The 13,190-nt window shown below is 41.5% G+C and overlaps 1 protein-coding gene across 2 annotated transcripts in view; it reads left to right on the forward strand.

The window, feature by feature from the left end:
• The first annotated feature begins 8,426 nt into the window (after positions 1–8,426).
• Positions 8,427–13,190, forward strand: part of LOC117360823 (transmembrane protein 182-like) — a 164,316-nt gene continuing 159,552 nt past the window's right edge. For both annotated transcript variants that reach the window (XM_033945272.1, XM_033945271.1), the window contains exon 1: positions 8,427–8,647. In XM_033945272.1, the coding sequence (XP_033801163.1) occupies positions 8,495–8,647 (153 nt within the window). In that variant the 5' untranslated portion in view covers positions 8,427–8,494. The remainder of the gene's footprint in view (positions 8,648–13,190) is intronic.

The following is a 13,190-nucleotide window of genomic DNA, read 5'->3' on the forward strand; positions in this document are numbered from 1 at the left end:
GAGACTGGACATTTCCAGTAGCGGTGCAGTACATAGATTCAAGAATGTGTCAAGATACAATTGTTAATCTGGGTTTTTCGGAAGATCTTGAAAGCTAATAGTAGATTGTGATAAGTAGTTGTGATGAGTAGATATAATAAAGTCAGGATTCTGGTAGGTTGTTGTGATGAACAGAAATAATGAAAGTCAGGGTTCTGATGTATTGCTATGGTGGTGATGGTGGTGGTCATGAGAGTATTTTCTATTGTTGTTGAGGGGTTATGATGATGGAAAGTGTTTTTTGAAGAGATGAGTTTTGATTTCTTTTCGGAATATTTTGATGTCTGTTGAATTTATCAGTAGATTGTTGATGGTGGGATTTAGGGATAGCAGGCTATCTGCAATCTAACTGGTCAGTGGCTGACACTGACCAGTAAAACATTTTGAAAATCAGGCCCACAATTTTCAAATCCATTTATATGGGCAAGCTGACCTGATTGAAAGTTAGTCTCAGAAAGGCAAAATGCTTGCATCAGGTTGCACAACAACCTTAAGCAGTATTAGAGAAGGTATTCTAGGCAGTGCTTGAGTGAAATAAGCATAAATACAGAATGAAATGTTCAAAACGGCATAGGCACTTTTTCTATTTTTTTCTCAAGCTTGCAGAACGGACTTACGGTGCAATTGGGAGGTCATTTTTTTTTTTTTTTTTACTGCACATGCAATCTGAGTTCAAACTCTGTCCTGGGCTATCTATTAGGTAGTCGGCCTCTAACCAACTCAGTCATCCATCCACTTTCAGTGAGTAAATGAGTATCCAGCCTTAGCTGGAAGAAGAGATAACGGGGAAGGTAGTGTAAAGCTATAACCAGTAGGATAAAAAGAAATAAAAATGATTTTTTAATGAGAGATAAAGACTGAGTGGAAACTATACCTTTACTTGTGGGATGAGTGATGGACCCCTGTAAACAAATTGACTAGTTTAAGAATTATCAGGCAGGATAAATTATTCTGTCATTCTGATTAGGGGCTGCACAGGTTGCAAGAGGATTTCTGCTGATTTGTTTTACTACTTCACAGGAGCTCTGCATGAAGGAGTTAGGCACTGAGCAGGAAGACTGGGAAAACTGAATCTTACTAACAGATTGAATGATCAATTAAAAAATCTGAAGCTTGGAATTCACGTTTGTGTGTATCTGTAAACTGAAAAGCTAAGAATTTCTTTCCTAGACTGAGGAATGTCAAATTGCCTTTGAGATATATGGCCCCTTTGACAAAGCTATGGTAGAAAGTCCCAGCGCTACGAGTGCGATTCAGCCCATAGGAATTGAATGTGCTGCGTCACATTTGCCATATGGGAATTGCTACTGCAGCTTTTTAAAGGGGGCCCATAGCGCTGTGTGTAAGAATTGTTCTTTTGTACTTTAAGCGAGAAGAAGCATGATTTAAAGCCGTAGTTGTAAGAAATCTCATTTATAGATCTGTTTTAAGGAGTTCAGAGATGTGCTTGAATATAAGAGCAAAGCAGGGGATTATAAAAAAGGCTTTGCTTAATCTGCGAATGTGTGGAGAAAGCTGGCTCACTGACTATTCAAAACTATTTTCTGTGAGGCAAATGTAAAGTATCTCCTGTGAGGGAGACTTGTGTGTGGCTAAAATGGAAAGCATTGTTGAAGAGAAATGCAGAAAAAAAAGAAGCTTTTCTTTTTATTAAAAAAAAATAGGCCTTTACTAAACTGCATTAGGCCGTTAATGCGTGGATTAGTGCACAAGAACTTTGGCGCATGTCAGCATTAGGGGTTTTTGCAATAAAATGTGCATTAATCCATGCACTAATACATAATGCATACTTGGGTGGAGTTGGGTAAAGATAGAGGAGTGGTGTAGGCATGTACAAAAAAGTATGCCAGCGTAGGGCCTAATGCGCAGAAAGCTTTAATGCCATGAAAAAGGTGTAGGCAAGGTATTTTCGGTTGTGCCACACGTCTGGAAATTATCAAGCAGCATTGCGTGCTGAACAGCTCCACCTCCATGCAAAGTTCAGTCAATAAAAAGCAAGTAGACTCTCACCAATGTAGTTTCCCATTATGGCCTGGTACAGCCATGCTGGGCCACTGTCCATTATTCTAATTTCTGAAAGAAATGCTGTGAATGCCCCTAAGTTGATGAGATTGTTATTTATTTTCTTTTATTTCTATTCTTTGACTCCATACTATTTGCGGACTAAATAATAATAATTGTTTTTCCCTTTTTGGTGGGGTTTCCCGCTTTAGACTATTTTTTCTTTTATTGGAAATTGCAAATCTGTGTTCAAGTATGTCTACTATGCTTGTATGAATAATTAAACTGATAATAATAATAATAAAAAAGAATAGTGCTTAGAGTGGGATTCCTGTGTAAATCCTGAAATCTTGTGTGAATGCTGGCATGCAAGTTGGACACAGATCCTTCATAGACTATAACACTCTGCCCAACATATTGGAACACTCCTGATTGCCCTTTTGGGCTGTACACTATGGGATTTGGGCACCCAGCATCAAAGAAGAGTGCGCAGCCAGAAGCTTGTGTAAATCCTAATTGTTGCCAATTGACATCAATAATTGATTGTTAGCATCCAATTAATAGCAAGTGAGCTGTTGTCCAATTAAGTTGTGCACACATCATATGTTTGGAACTGCTTGCAGACTCTGGCCTTTTGGGACATCATTGGACAACATGTCTCACAGCTCTGGACCTATAGATGGCATCCATGCCCCTCATGGTATTTGATAAAATCAAATGTGATCATCCAGCTTTGCAAGGTTTCAAAAGATCTGCTCAGCATTCTATCTTGCTGGGTAAGAAATGTATTTTACAGCATTGACTCTCATCAGATTCGCCCTCTCTGGCCCAAAAGCATTCCTTGATGATAATTCCAGTGTCGATGTAGTGTAGAGGGTTGAAAGTCTTGGATACAGCATTGACTCTCATCGGATTCGCCCTCTCTGGCCCAAAAGCATTCCTTGATGATAATTCCAGTGTTGATGTAGTGTAGAGGGTTGAAAGTCTTGGATACAGCATTGACTCTCATCGGATTCGCCCTCTCTGGCCCAAAAGCATTCCTTGATGATAATTCCAGTGTTGATGTAGTGTAGAGGGTTGAAAGTCTTGGATACAGCATTGACTCTCATCGGATTCGCCCTCTCTGGCCCAATAGCACTCCCTGATGATAACACCAGTGTCGATGTAGTGTAGAGGGTTGAAAGTCTTGGATACAGCGTTGACTCTCAACGGATTCGCCCTCTCTGGCCCAATAGCACTCCCTGATGATAATGCCAGAGTCAATGAAGTATAGAGGGTTGAAAGTCTTGTATACAACAGGAGGTCATCAATTGTGTCAAGCTTGGGAATCGTTTTGGAATACATTCACACCACTAGCATGTAGTAGACTCTTGAACACTTGAAAGGCGTCATTGCTGGACCACTGTTATGTTACGTGCACACAAAATCTTTCTGGGAGGCAGGATGGGGAAGGAGGATGTATATGTGTGCTAGAATTTAAGTTTATTTTTAATTTAATTTATTTATATACTGCAATAACCTTAAAGTTCAGAGCAATTTACAGATAAGCTGGACACAACTGGGATATACAATAATAATTAAGGGCTCCTTTTACAAAGCTATGGGGTTTCTACTGCGGGTCAGTGAGGTAAATGCTCTTACGCTTGTAGGAATTCTATGAATGTCGGAGTATTTACATTGCCGGCCTACAGTAGAAACCTCTACCACAGCTTTGTAAAAGCCAGCGTAAATCATCTAATACTCATGACATTGTACGCATTATGAATTTATCAAACAGGTAAGTTTTTATTGGTCGCCTAGAAACTAAATAAAAACTAGGAGATAAAAAAAGTAACATACTAATTCATCCCAAAGCTGAGCCGCCTGAAAGGTGAGCAGTTTATCTACATAACTACATCTTGATCAACGCCAAACTGTAGGAAAAGCAAATTAATTAACTCTTCAGGTAGTTTGAGAATCGGCAGCAAACTCAAACCACTCCACAAGGCAGGAATAAACCAATCCATTCAATAACTTGTAAAGTATGCAAGCAAACTTAATAGCACCCTTGTCCTTACTGGCAACCAATGTAACTTAAGATAACAATCAGCCACATGCTCTCATTTCTTCAAAGAAAAAACGCAGCACAATATTTTGCATTGTTTGTAGTTGAGTTATCAGTTGCTGCAAACAGTATATATTAGATTACAATAATCAAGGCGACTTAAAACTATCACTTATACCAGTAATCTAAAATGAAACAATGGGAAATAACCCTAAATAGCACAAAGCTTTCTTATTGTAAAAAAAAAAAATATCATTCCTCACTACCATATCCACTGGAGATTGCATTATAAGACCCATATCAAAATTCACCCCTAAAATCCTAATAGTAGACACAAAGGGCCAAATTCTATAAATGACGTCCCAATTGTAGACTGCGGTAGGCGTCCTACCACTGTCTAATCAGCCAATCGGGACACACTTTTTCTAAAAAAAAAAAAAAAAAAGCAACTCGAGTCAGGCTGCCTTTACTGTAGGCATGTCGTGGGTGCAGGGAGGCACCTAGGGATACAAGCTCGCCCAAGGCTGGGCGTGGGTATGGTTTAGCCCGGAAGTGTCCTTAGGTGAGCTTAAGCGGCCCTAGGCATCTCCCTAGGCACCTGAAATGTAGGCAGATAAAGACCAAATGGCCCATCCAGTCGGCCCATGCATCTGCTATCTCCTCCTCTCCCTAAGAGATCCCACATGCCTGTCCCATGCTATCTTTAATTCAGATACAGTCTTCATTTCCACCACCTTCTTCAGGAGATTATTTCACACATCTACTACCCTTTCTGTAAAGAAGTATTTTCATACATTATTCCTGAGTCTATCACTTCTTAATAAAGAAGGTGACAGTAGGGAACCCTGTGGTACTCCACAAGGATTCTGCCAATGCATAGACATGTACCCTGCATTAAAACCTGATAAGTCCCCAGTTTTGGAGGTCTATTTGGGATCAAGTAAATAATATGTTAGAGAATCCAGTGGCTTTATCTTATGGTACTATTTTATTTGGTACTCTTATGAGAGCTAAAAGCCAATTATCAATGAGAAATAACAAGCTTCTATTAGTAATGACAGGGGTTGCCATGCAGCTTATTTTAAGAAATTGGAAAAACTGGGATAGGTTGAACTACACATTCTGGTGCATGTATGGAAAAAGAACCCGATGTTCAGCTACAAAATGGGAGGATCACTGCTAGGGGTGAGCAACCTTGAAAGAGACCTGGGGGGTAATGGTGGACACAACATTGAAAGCATCAGCACAATGTGCGACAGCCTCAAAGAAAGCGAACAGAATGTTGGGTATCATTATAAAGGGTATTACGACCAGGACGAAGGAAGTCATCATGCCGCTATATCGCGCAATGGTGCGCCCACTTCTGGAGTACTGTGTCCAGTACTGGTCGCCGTACCTCAAGAAGGACATGGCAGTTCTTGAGGGGGTCCAGAGGAGAGCAACTAAACTGGTAAATGGTATGGAAAACTTTTCATACGCTGACAGGTTGAAAATGCTGGTGCTGTTCTCCCTGGAAAAGCGGAGACTTAGAGGAGACATGATAGAAACCTTCAAAATCCTGACAGGCATAGAGAAGGTGGACAGGGACAGATTCTTCAGACTGTGGGGAACCACAAGTACAAGGGGTCACTCGGAGAAATTGAAAGGGGACAGGTTTAGAACAAATGCGAGGAAGTTCTTTTTTACCCAGAGGGTGGTGGATACATGGAACGTGCTTCCGGAGGTTGTGATAGGCCAGAGAACACTACAGGGTTTCAAGGAAGGTTTAGATAGATTCCTAAAGGATGAGGGGATTGAGGGTTACAGATAGATGTAGAGGTAGGTTACAGAAATGGTCAGGAACAACTTCACAGGTCACAGACCTGATGGGCCGCTGCGGGAGCGGACCGCTGGGCGTGATGGACCTCTGGTCTGACCCAGTGGTGGCAACTTCTTATGTTCTTAATTCCTGTGTTATACATATAAAATGGAGTGTTGCATGGCCATACAACAGGGATGATTTAAGAATTTTATGGATGTTTGGGAGCCATTGGCTAAATATTGTAAAAAGGAATAATTTTTCATTTTGTGGACATGTAAACATGCACATCCGGGGGGGAAAGGGGGGATGGGAATGGTGTTGATATAGGAATGTCTGAATAGTTTTGTGAAGGTTTTGATTTAATGTGTTTAGTAACTGGAAGGGTGGGGGGAAATTTCTTTGTGCAGTAATATTTGTAAGTTTTGTTGTGCTTATTATATAATGTACAAATTTATGAATCATTTATTGCGCATTTGTAGTTTAAAAATCAATAAAGATCTATTAAAAAAAACCAACAAAAACCTGATAAATCCGAGACATAAGAAAATCACGAAACCAACCTAGGGCCTTCCCAGACATTCTCAAGCTATCTAATACTACCAACAGAATATCATGGTCCACCAGATTGAAAGTGCTAGACAAATCAAACTGGACAATGCGCTTTTACCCATACTGAAAAGGGAATTAATATAATTTAACACAGTACTTCCATACTAAAGGAAGACAAGAATCCAGAATGGAAGAAAGGGTAAAACATTACATTTCTCCAAATAGTCCATAAGCTTCCTATTTACCACAACCTCCATAATCTTAAAAAAGGATGGATACAATTGGCCTATATATAATTAAAGACAAGCTGCCACAGACTCTTTTGGGTTTTTAATTATAGGGGCAACCACTATATGACCTAATTCTCCTGGAAATCAGCCTTCCTCCAACATAGCCATTAACCATCCATACAATCTAATTTTAAAAAGACCAGGCACAACACTCATCACTACAGAGGGATACATATCAAGTTTATTAGGATTTTATATACCGCCTATCAAGGTTATCTAAGCGGTTTTTACAATCAGGTACTCAAGCATTTTCCCTCTCTGTCCCGGTGGGCTCACAATCTATCTAATGTACCTGGGGCTATGGAGGATTAAGTGACTTGCCCAGGGTCACAAGGAGCAGTGCGGGGTTTGAACCCACAACCCCAAGGTGCTGAGGCTGTAGATCCAACCACTGCGCCACACACTCCTCCTATCAGTAAAACAATAAGATTTTACATATTTGGTGTATAACATACAAAACAAAGATCAAGTAGGCTTATATAACTGTCAAAGCAGAGTGGTTTCAGATATATTGTATACAAAGTTTATGAAGGCATGGCTTTTATCATTTGTTTTGGCATCCAAATTTGGGTGCCATATATAGAATCTGGGGGTTAATGTGCTTTATGGTATTTATGCAGCTATTAATGCAGTAGATCAGGGGTGTCCAACCTTTTGGCTTCCCTGGGCCGCATTGGCCGATGAAAATGTTTCTGGGGCTGCACAAATGCGCAAACGCTACAGGAAGACATAGGAGGGAGCCGGCAAGATGGTAAACACCCGGGGACAGCAGAGGAAAACACTGCATCGCCCTCGACCGGGGCCGCACAAAATACTTCACGGGGCTGCAGGTTGGACACCCCTGCAGTAGATAATATGGAATATTTAATTCCACCTCAATAGGTTATGTTAGGTGTAGTTTACACATGCTAACCTCATGGGCAGTGACATAGTAAGAGGGTCAGGGGGGCAGACTGCCCCCTTACTACGCCACTGGTGAAGGTGCCACTTGTTGGGGGCGCTGGTACCTCTCTGCTCCCCATGCCACTCTTCCATCCTCCCTTCCACACCTCCACCCCACCTCCTTACATCTTTGCCAGTGCTGCTTGTGCTGGCCTGGCTCCCCTCTGAAATCACTTCCAGGTTGCGGGGCCAGGAAATGATGTCAGAGGGGAAGCCAATGCCGGTGTGAGCAGCAGGCCGGAGATACTCTTTGCTCTGGCAAAGCCTTCCTCTCCTCCCCTCCCTTGCCTCAACTCTAATTTCTCTTTTTTTTTAAATTTTATAACCACATTGAAGTTGTTTGGTGAATAGCAGTATATAAAAAAACTGTCTAAATAAAATAAGCCCCCCCACCTTTTATCAAACTGCAATAGAGTTTTTTTTTTACCACAGGCAGGAGAGGTAAATGCTCTGACGCTCATAGGAATTGAATGAGCCAGCCCGTGATAAAAAGTTCTACCGCAGTTTGATAAAAGGAACCCTAAATAAATAATCAAGATGCATTTGCAAATTCCATTGTTAACTCAGTCTGCTTAGATTTTGGAATATTTGCAATCATATATATGTGTGTAAGTTTTCACGTGTCACAAGTGTTTGGGTGAGTAAGACCATCTGCTTTTAATAGTCCTCCTACTCCCCTGTGAAACTCACACCAGTCATAAAAAAAAAATTCTAATCCATATCCCAAAATAACTCCTGTCTTTATACCCTTCCTCACAGCCTGGGGTTAGACTGTACTTTTGCACTGCTCTGTTTTCTGAGTGTACCAAACAACATAATAGTGCTAAAATGAAGGTTGGAATAGCTGCTTTTATCGCAGGGCTTCTTGGGGGTCTTGGTGTGCTCCTGTTCCTCATCGCTTTTGTGACTGACTATTGGCTGTTGGCAATTGAGAACTGTGGATACTTTGAAATGGAACACGGATCTCTGCAACTGAATGAGGTAAAAACGAAAATCTGTTTTAAACAAACAAACAAAAAAAATCTGTGCTGGAAATAAATGCACATCTTGATTCTCTTGCAAAAAAAAGTTCAGTTAGAAGCTTTAGAGTGATAATTCTGGTATTATATTACTGGTACAAATTCCCTGTTGGAACATTTGAAGTATGTGTGCAGTTAATGCAGCTTTCAGGGTTGTCTCTACCAAGACAAGGGGGTAATAGGCCTGATACATCAGGGTTTTCCTGTAATTACACAGTGGGAGAAAAGCCTCAGGGAATCAAATGAAATGTGGAGCAGGTTTAAAGGAGGAAATTAGTTTCTGCGAATCTCTAACCTAAAGGAAAAGGAACAAATCACACTACAAGAATGTTAAATATGGGGTCCTTTGATTAAGGTGCGCTAACCGATTTAACGCACGCTAAATGCTAACACATCCATTGTATTCCTATGGGCATCTCAGCATTTGGCGCATGCTAAATCGGTTAGCACACCTTAATCAAAGGACCCCTAAATTTTTGCTTTTAATTGCGATCTATAAATGAAAATGCATAACTGGTTTAAAAACGGCAGCGAGCAGTAAAAAAAATGCTTTGTTACTATAGCTGCTTAATGCGGGAGCTGGGCTTGTAAAGGATAGGTGGAGTTATGGCTGGCTGTGTGACAGTTTGGTACCACACACTACCTGACAAAATTGCCGATAATGCAGCTGAACTTACTCCCATCTCATGAGGAGGTGGTACATACCGGCACTTCACTGCTGCCCAGGACCACTGCCTCAACACTGGGTAAATCCTCTGTGTGTGTGTGGGTGTTGAGGGAGGGGGGTGTTGAAGGGGTGGGATGGGTAGGGCTCGGATGGGCAGGGTTTCCTGTGAGAGGGCTGAGGATTCTTGCAGGGTCTGGGGCTTTGGAGGTCAGTGGTTAGGTTTGTCATCACGGGGTTAGGCAACTTATAAAGTGGATCAGAAAGGGGTAGTGCTACTGTCTTGCAATGTGTTAACGCATGGCCACCTCATCACATGCTCAGGCTGACAGCAGAGGCCCTCCGTGCTATCGGTCCAGACACGTAATGCTGTGGCCATGCAGTTAACTCTGTGCCTTGTGCCCTCAATGCAGGGCAAATTTAGGCCAAAGCCCCTGCATTTACCACAAGGGCTTTTCACTTACCACACGTTAAGATGTGCTTTTAACATGCAATAAGTGCAAAACATACAATATTTTAGTAAAAGGGCCCCCCTAGTCATGCTAATATTCTTTCAAATTAACAAAAATAGTTAACAACCAATTCTAATGCAGTTCTTTCTTGATTGTAACATCATAACATTTAGGGCTCCTTTTACAAAGGTGCGTTAGAGCCTTAGCGTGCTAAATTGCCGCGCGCGCTAGACCTTAACGCCATCATTGAGCTGGTGTTAGTTCTAGAAACGTAGCGTGGGTTTAGCGCGTGCTAAAATCCTGCGCTAAAAATGCTAGCGCACCTTAGTAAAAGGAGCCCTTAGTTCCACAGCCCACTATGAAAAATACTGAATGTACCGGGGAGTAATGCTATAAGCAGATGTAATACCGGCAGGATCCCAGTTTTTCCTGACGCTGTAAAAAGGTCAAAACTCCTCCTGTTTTTGTATTTTGTCTGTTTACTCTTTGGTTTATCCTATTTTTTTTTCTTTTCATTTGTTGGTATTAATATATTTTATTGTAATCTGTTGTCATATGCAATCAGCATTTTCAGCAGTATAATCAAAGCTATGTGATTCATAAATAAATAATCTGTCCCTTTCCCCAAAACTCCCTGGTCCTTGTGGAATTTCAGGAGAGACTGCAGGTCAGGTTGGGCATGAGGTTCTACTTTACCATGTTTGCAAGTGATCTCCCCGGGTGATCTCTCTTCACTCCTGCAATCCCCAGCACTGATCTGGGTTTGCAGGAAGAAAAGAACAGCACTAGTGCCTCAAGCAGTGACCTCTTCCTCCTCTCACCTGGAGTTCAACTCACTTTTTCAATTAAATGGTTCAAACTGTGAGATTCTAGCTTTAGGAGATAGAGGGGGAATAAAGCCCTCTTTTACTAAGGTGCACTAACCGATTAGCGCATGCTAATTGATTTAGCATGTGCTAAACGCTAACGCGTGTGCAAAACTCTAACGTGTGCATGTTAGTTTATGGACGCGTTAATGTTTAGCACGTGATAATTTGATTAACGTTCTAATAGGTTAGCACACCTTAGTAAAAGAGGGGGTCAGTCTATGGAAACACAGAATCATAGAAAAATGAAGGCAGATAAAGACCATCCCCTTGCTATTCAGCCGGTGGGCACTGGCACTGCCTACTGGGGCATAATTCTGGACAATCTGACTGCCCAGAGCTTATGTGGACCCAGCTGAATATCAAGCCGGGATCATATAACATTATTTTGGTATTTAAAAAAAGAGCCCTGGAGCCCCTGACCCCCCTCCCAACACCCCCAACAATGCTCCCTCTTCCAGCTCGTAGATAAACCCCTCCACCCACCAGCCCCCCCCCATCTACGTAGGTCCCCCCCGGGTCTACCTTGATACCGTGTCCAGTGGGGGATTATTGGGGGCAGAGGCCCGACTCCCTTGCTCCTGCCCCTTGTCAGTTCCTGAGTAAATTGGCTGCTGTTTTTGACTTTTCAGATGCTCCCTGCAGATTTGAAACTGCTGTCTAAAACCACTAGAGAATGAGTTCTCAACACATTTCTTGGGGTACACCTGACTAGACAGTTTTTTTCAGGATACTCACAATGAATATGCATGAGAGAGATTTGCATATGATGGAGCTAGTATATGAAAATATATCTCATGCATATTCATTGAGGAACATTTTTGATAGTGTGTCTAAGTCTGATTTGCATGTGATGAGAAGTGCGTCCACAATTTGGATGCCGAAAATGCTAGATGAGCATCTTTCATTTTCCAAAATTGCCTATTTAGATGACTTGGCTGCCAGGATGTCCAACCTTAGGAAGCCTAACTTTTCTTTTGCCATTTTCAAACACAAAAGTGTCCAAGTTCTAAATGTTCAAACCCAAGTCATTGGCCACATAGACATGCCAGCAGAGCAGTAGGGCATCGTAGAGGGCACTGTTGTGAACTTCACATACAGGATATCAGGTACATATCTCACCATAACCCCCTTATAATGTATGTTGAGCCCTCCAAAATTCCCCCCCAAACTTACATACCCACCTGTTTACCATCCCTATAGCTCTTATGGCTCCAGGTGGCACCTATAGGCAGTATAATAGGGTTTTGGTGGGCCTGGGTACCCTTATCTATGGTTCACTACACTGTCCATCAGGTTACTCAAGACACCTGCTTTCCCATACCAGGTGCTGCTCTTCTAGACAGGTATGTATTATATCATTCAGATCTTTGGAGGTGGGAGAAGGTCAGTGACCATTGGGGGAGTGTGTGGGTTAATTACTTAATCCTGGTCAGTATGGGTACCTTATTGGTATTTAGATGCTTTTAAAATAGGTCTAGCTCCAGACATCTAAATTATACCCTGGACTTGGGAAAGGTTCAATTATCACCGAAAGATATCCAAGTACTAAGCATGCACAAAGCCTGCCCATAACATGTCTCTAGTAGTAGTAATCTTTCTCTTTCTATAGAACTAATTAGTGACAGCAGGAGAGGAAGGAGCTAGGGGAGCTGAGAAGAAGACGGGGATAAGATGGGTGATAGGGTACAGATCAGGTAGGGTGATGAAAATTGGATGGAGGATGAGGGGCTCAGTTTTGGTTGAGGAAGATGAGAGTGAGAGGCTAGAAGGGGAGGGAAGAGTGAAAGGATGGAGGATAAAAGCAAAAAGTAAACAGAAAGTTAGATCAAGCAAAAGAAAACAGATTAAAAAGGCAAAAAACAAGCCTAGAATAGGGTGGTTGCTACACATTGCCCCTGTTCATATGGCATCCATAAAATGTGCTCTTCTTAAATTGCCATGCAATTTGAGACTTATTTTAATTGAAAAAAAGATTATGAGTAATTGAGGCTACAGTTCATTGGTGATTTAATTCAGTTGTGTTATTGTTTTCACTGTCCTATTGTGTTATGGCATGTGTAACAGGGAACTGAAAATGTGGTTTGCAGTATATATAATTAAGCATATGCCTTATGCACCATTAATTAGAAAGATTAATAATAGATTGGGATAAAGAGAATGGGAGCGCTTATGTAGCTAGGAGCAGATCGGTTCAACTTTATTATTTCAATTTATTAGGTATTGTCCATTCACCATTTTCCGAAAATATTAATTCAATCTCTCATCATCTTCTTGCACTACTGCATCCTGCTCCTCAAAGGTCTCCCAGTGAACCAATCAACTAAACTATGTTCGAAATTCGGCTGCATGACTCATCTTAATTCAGTATCATTACGTTTGTTCCCAGTTCACTTCCATGTACAGTTCATGCCTCTCCTACTCATCCTTACAAGTGTATTAATTCTGAATTTGCTCAATATCTCTCCTCTCTTATTTCCACCTACACTCCTCACAAACTCCATTGAGCGGGACAGCTGCTCT

This window comes from Geotrypetes seraphini, chromosome 5, assembly GCF_902459505.1.
Source record: "Geotrypetes seraphini chromosome 5, aGeoSer1.1, whole genome shotgun sequence".
Lineage (NCBI taxonomy): Eukaryota > Metazoa > Chordata > Amphibia > Gymnophiona > Dermophiidae > Geotrypetes > Geotrypetes seraphini.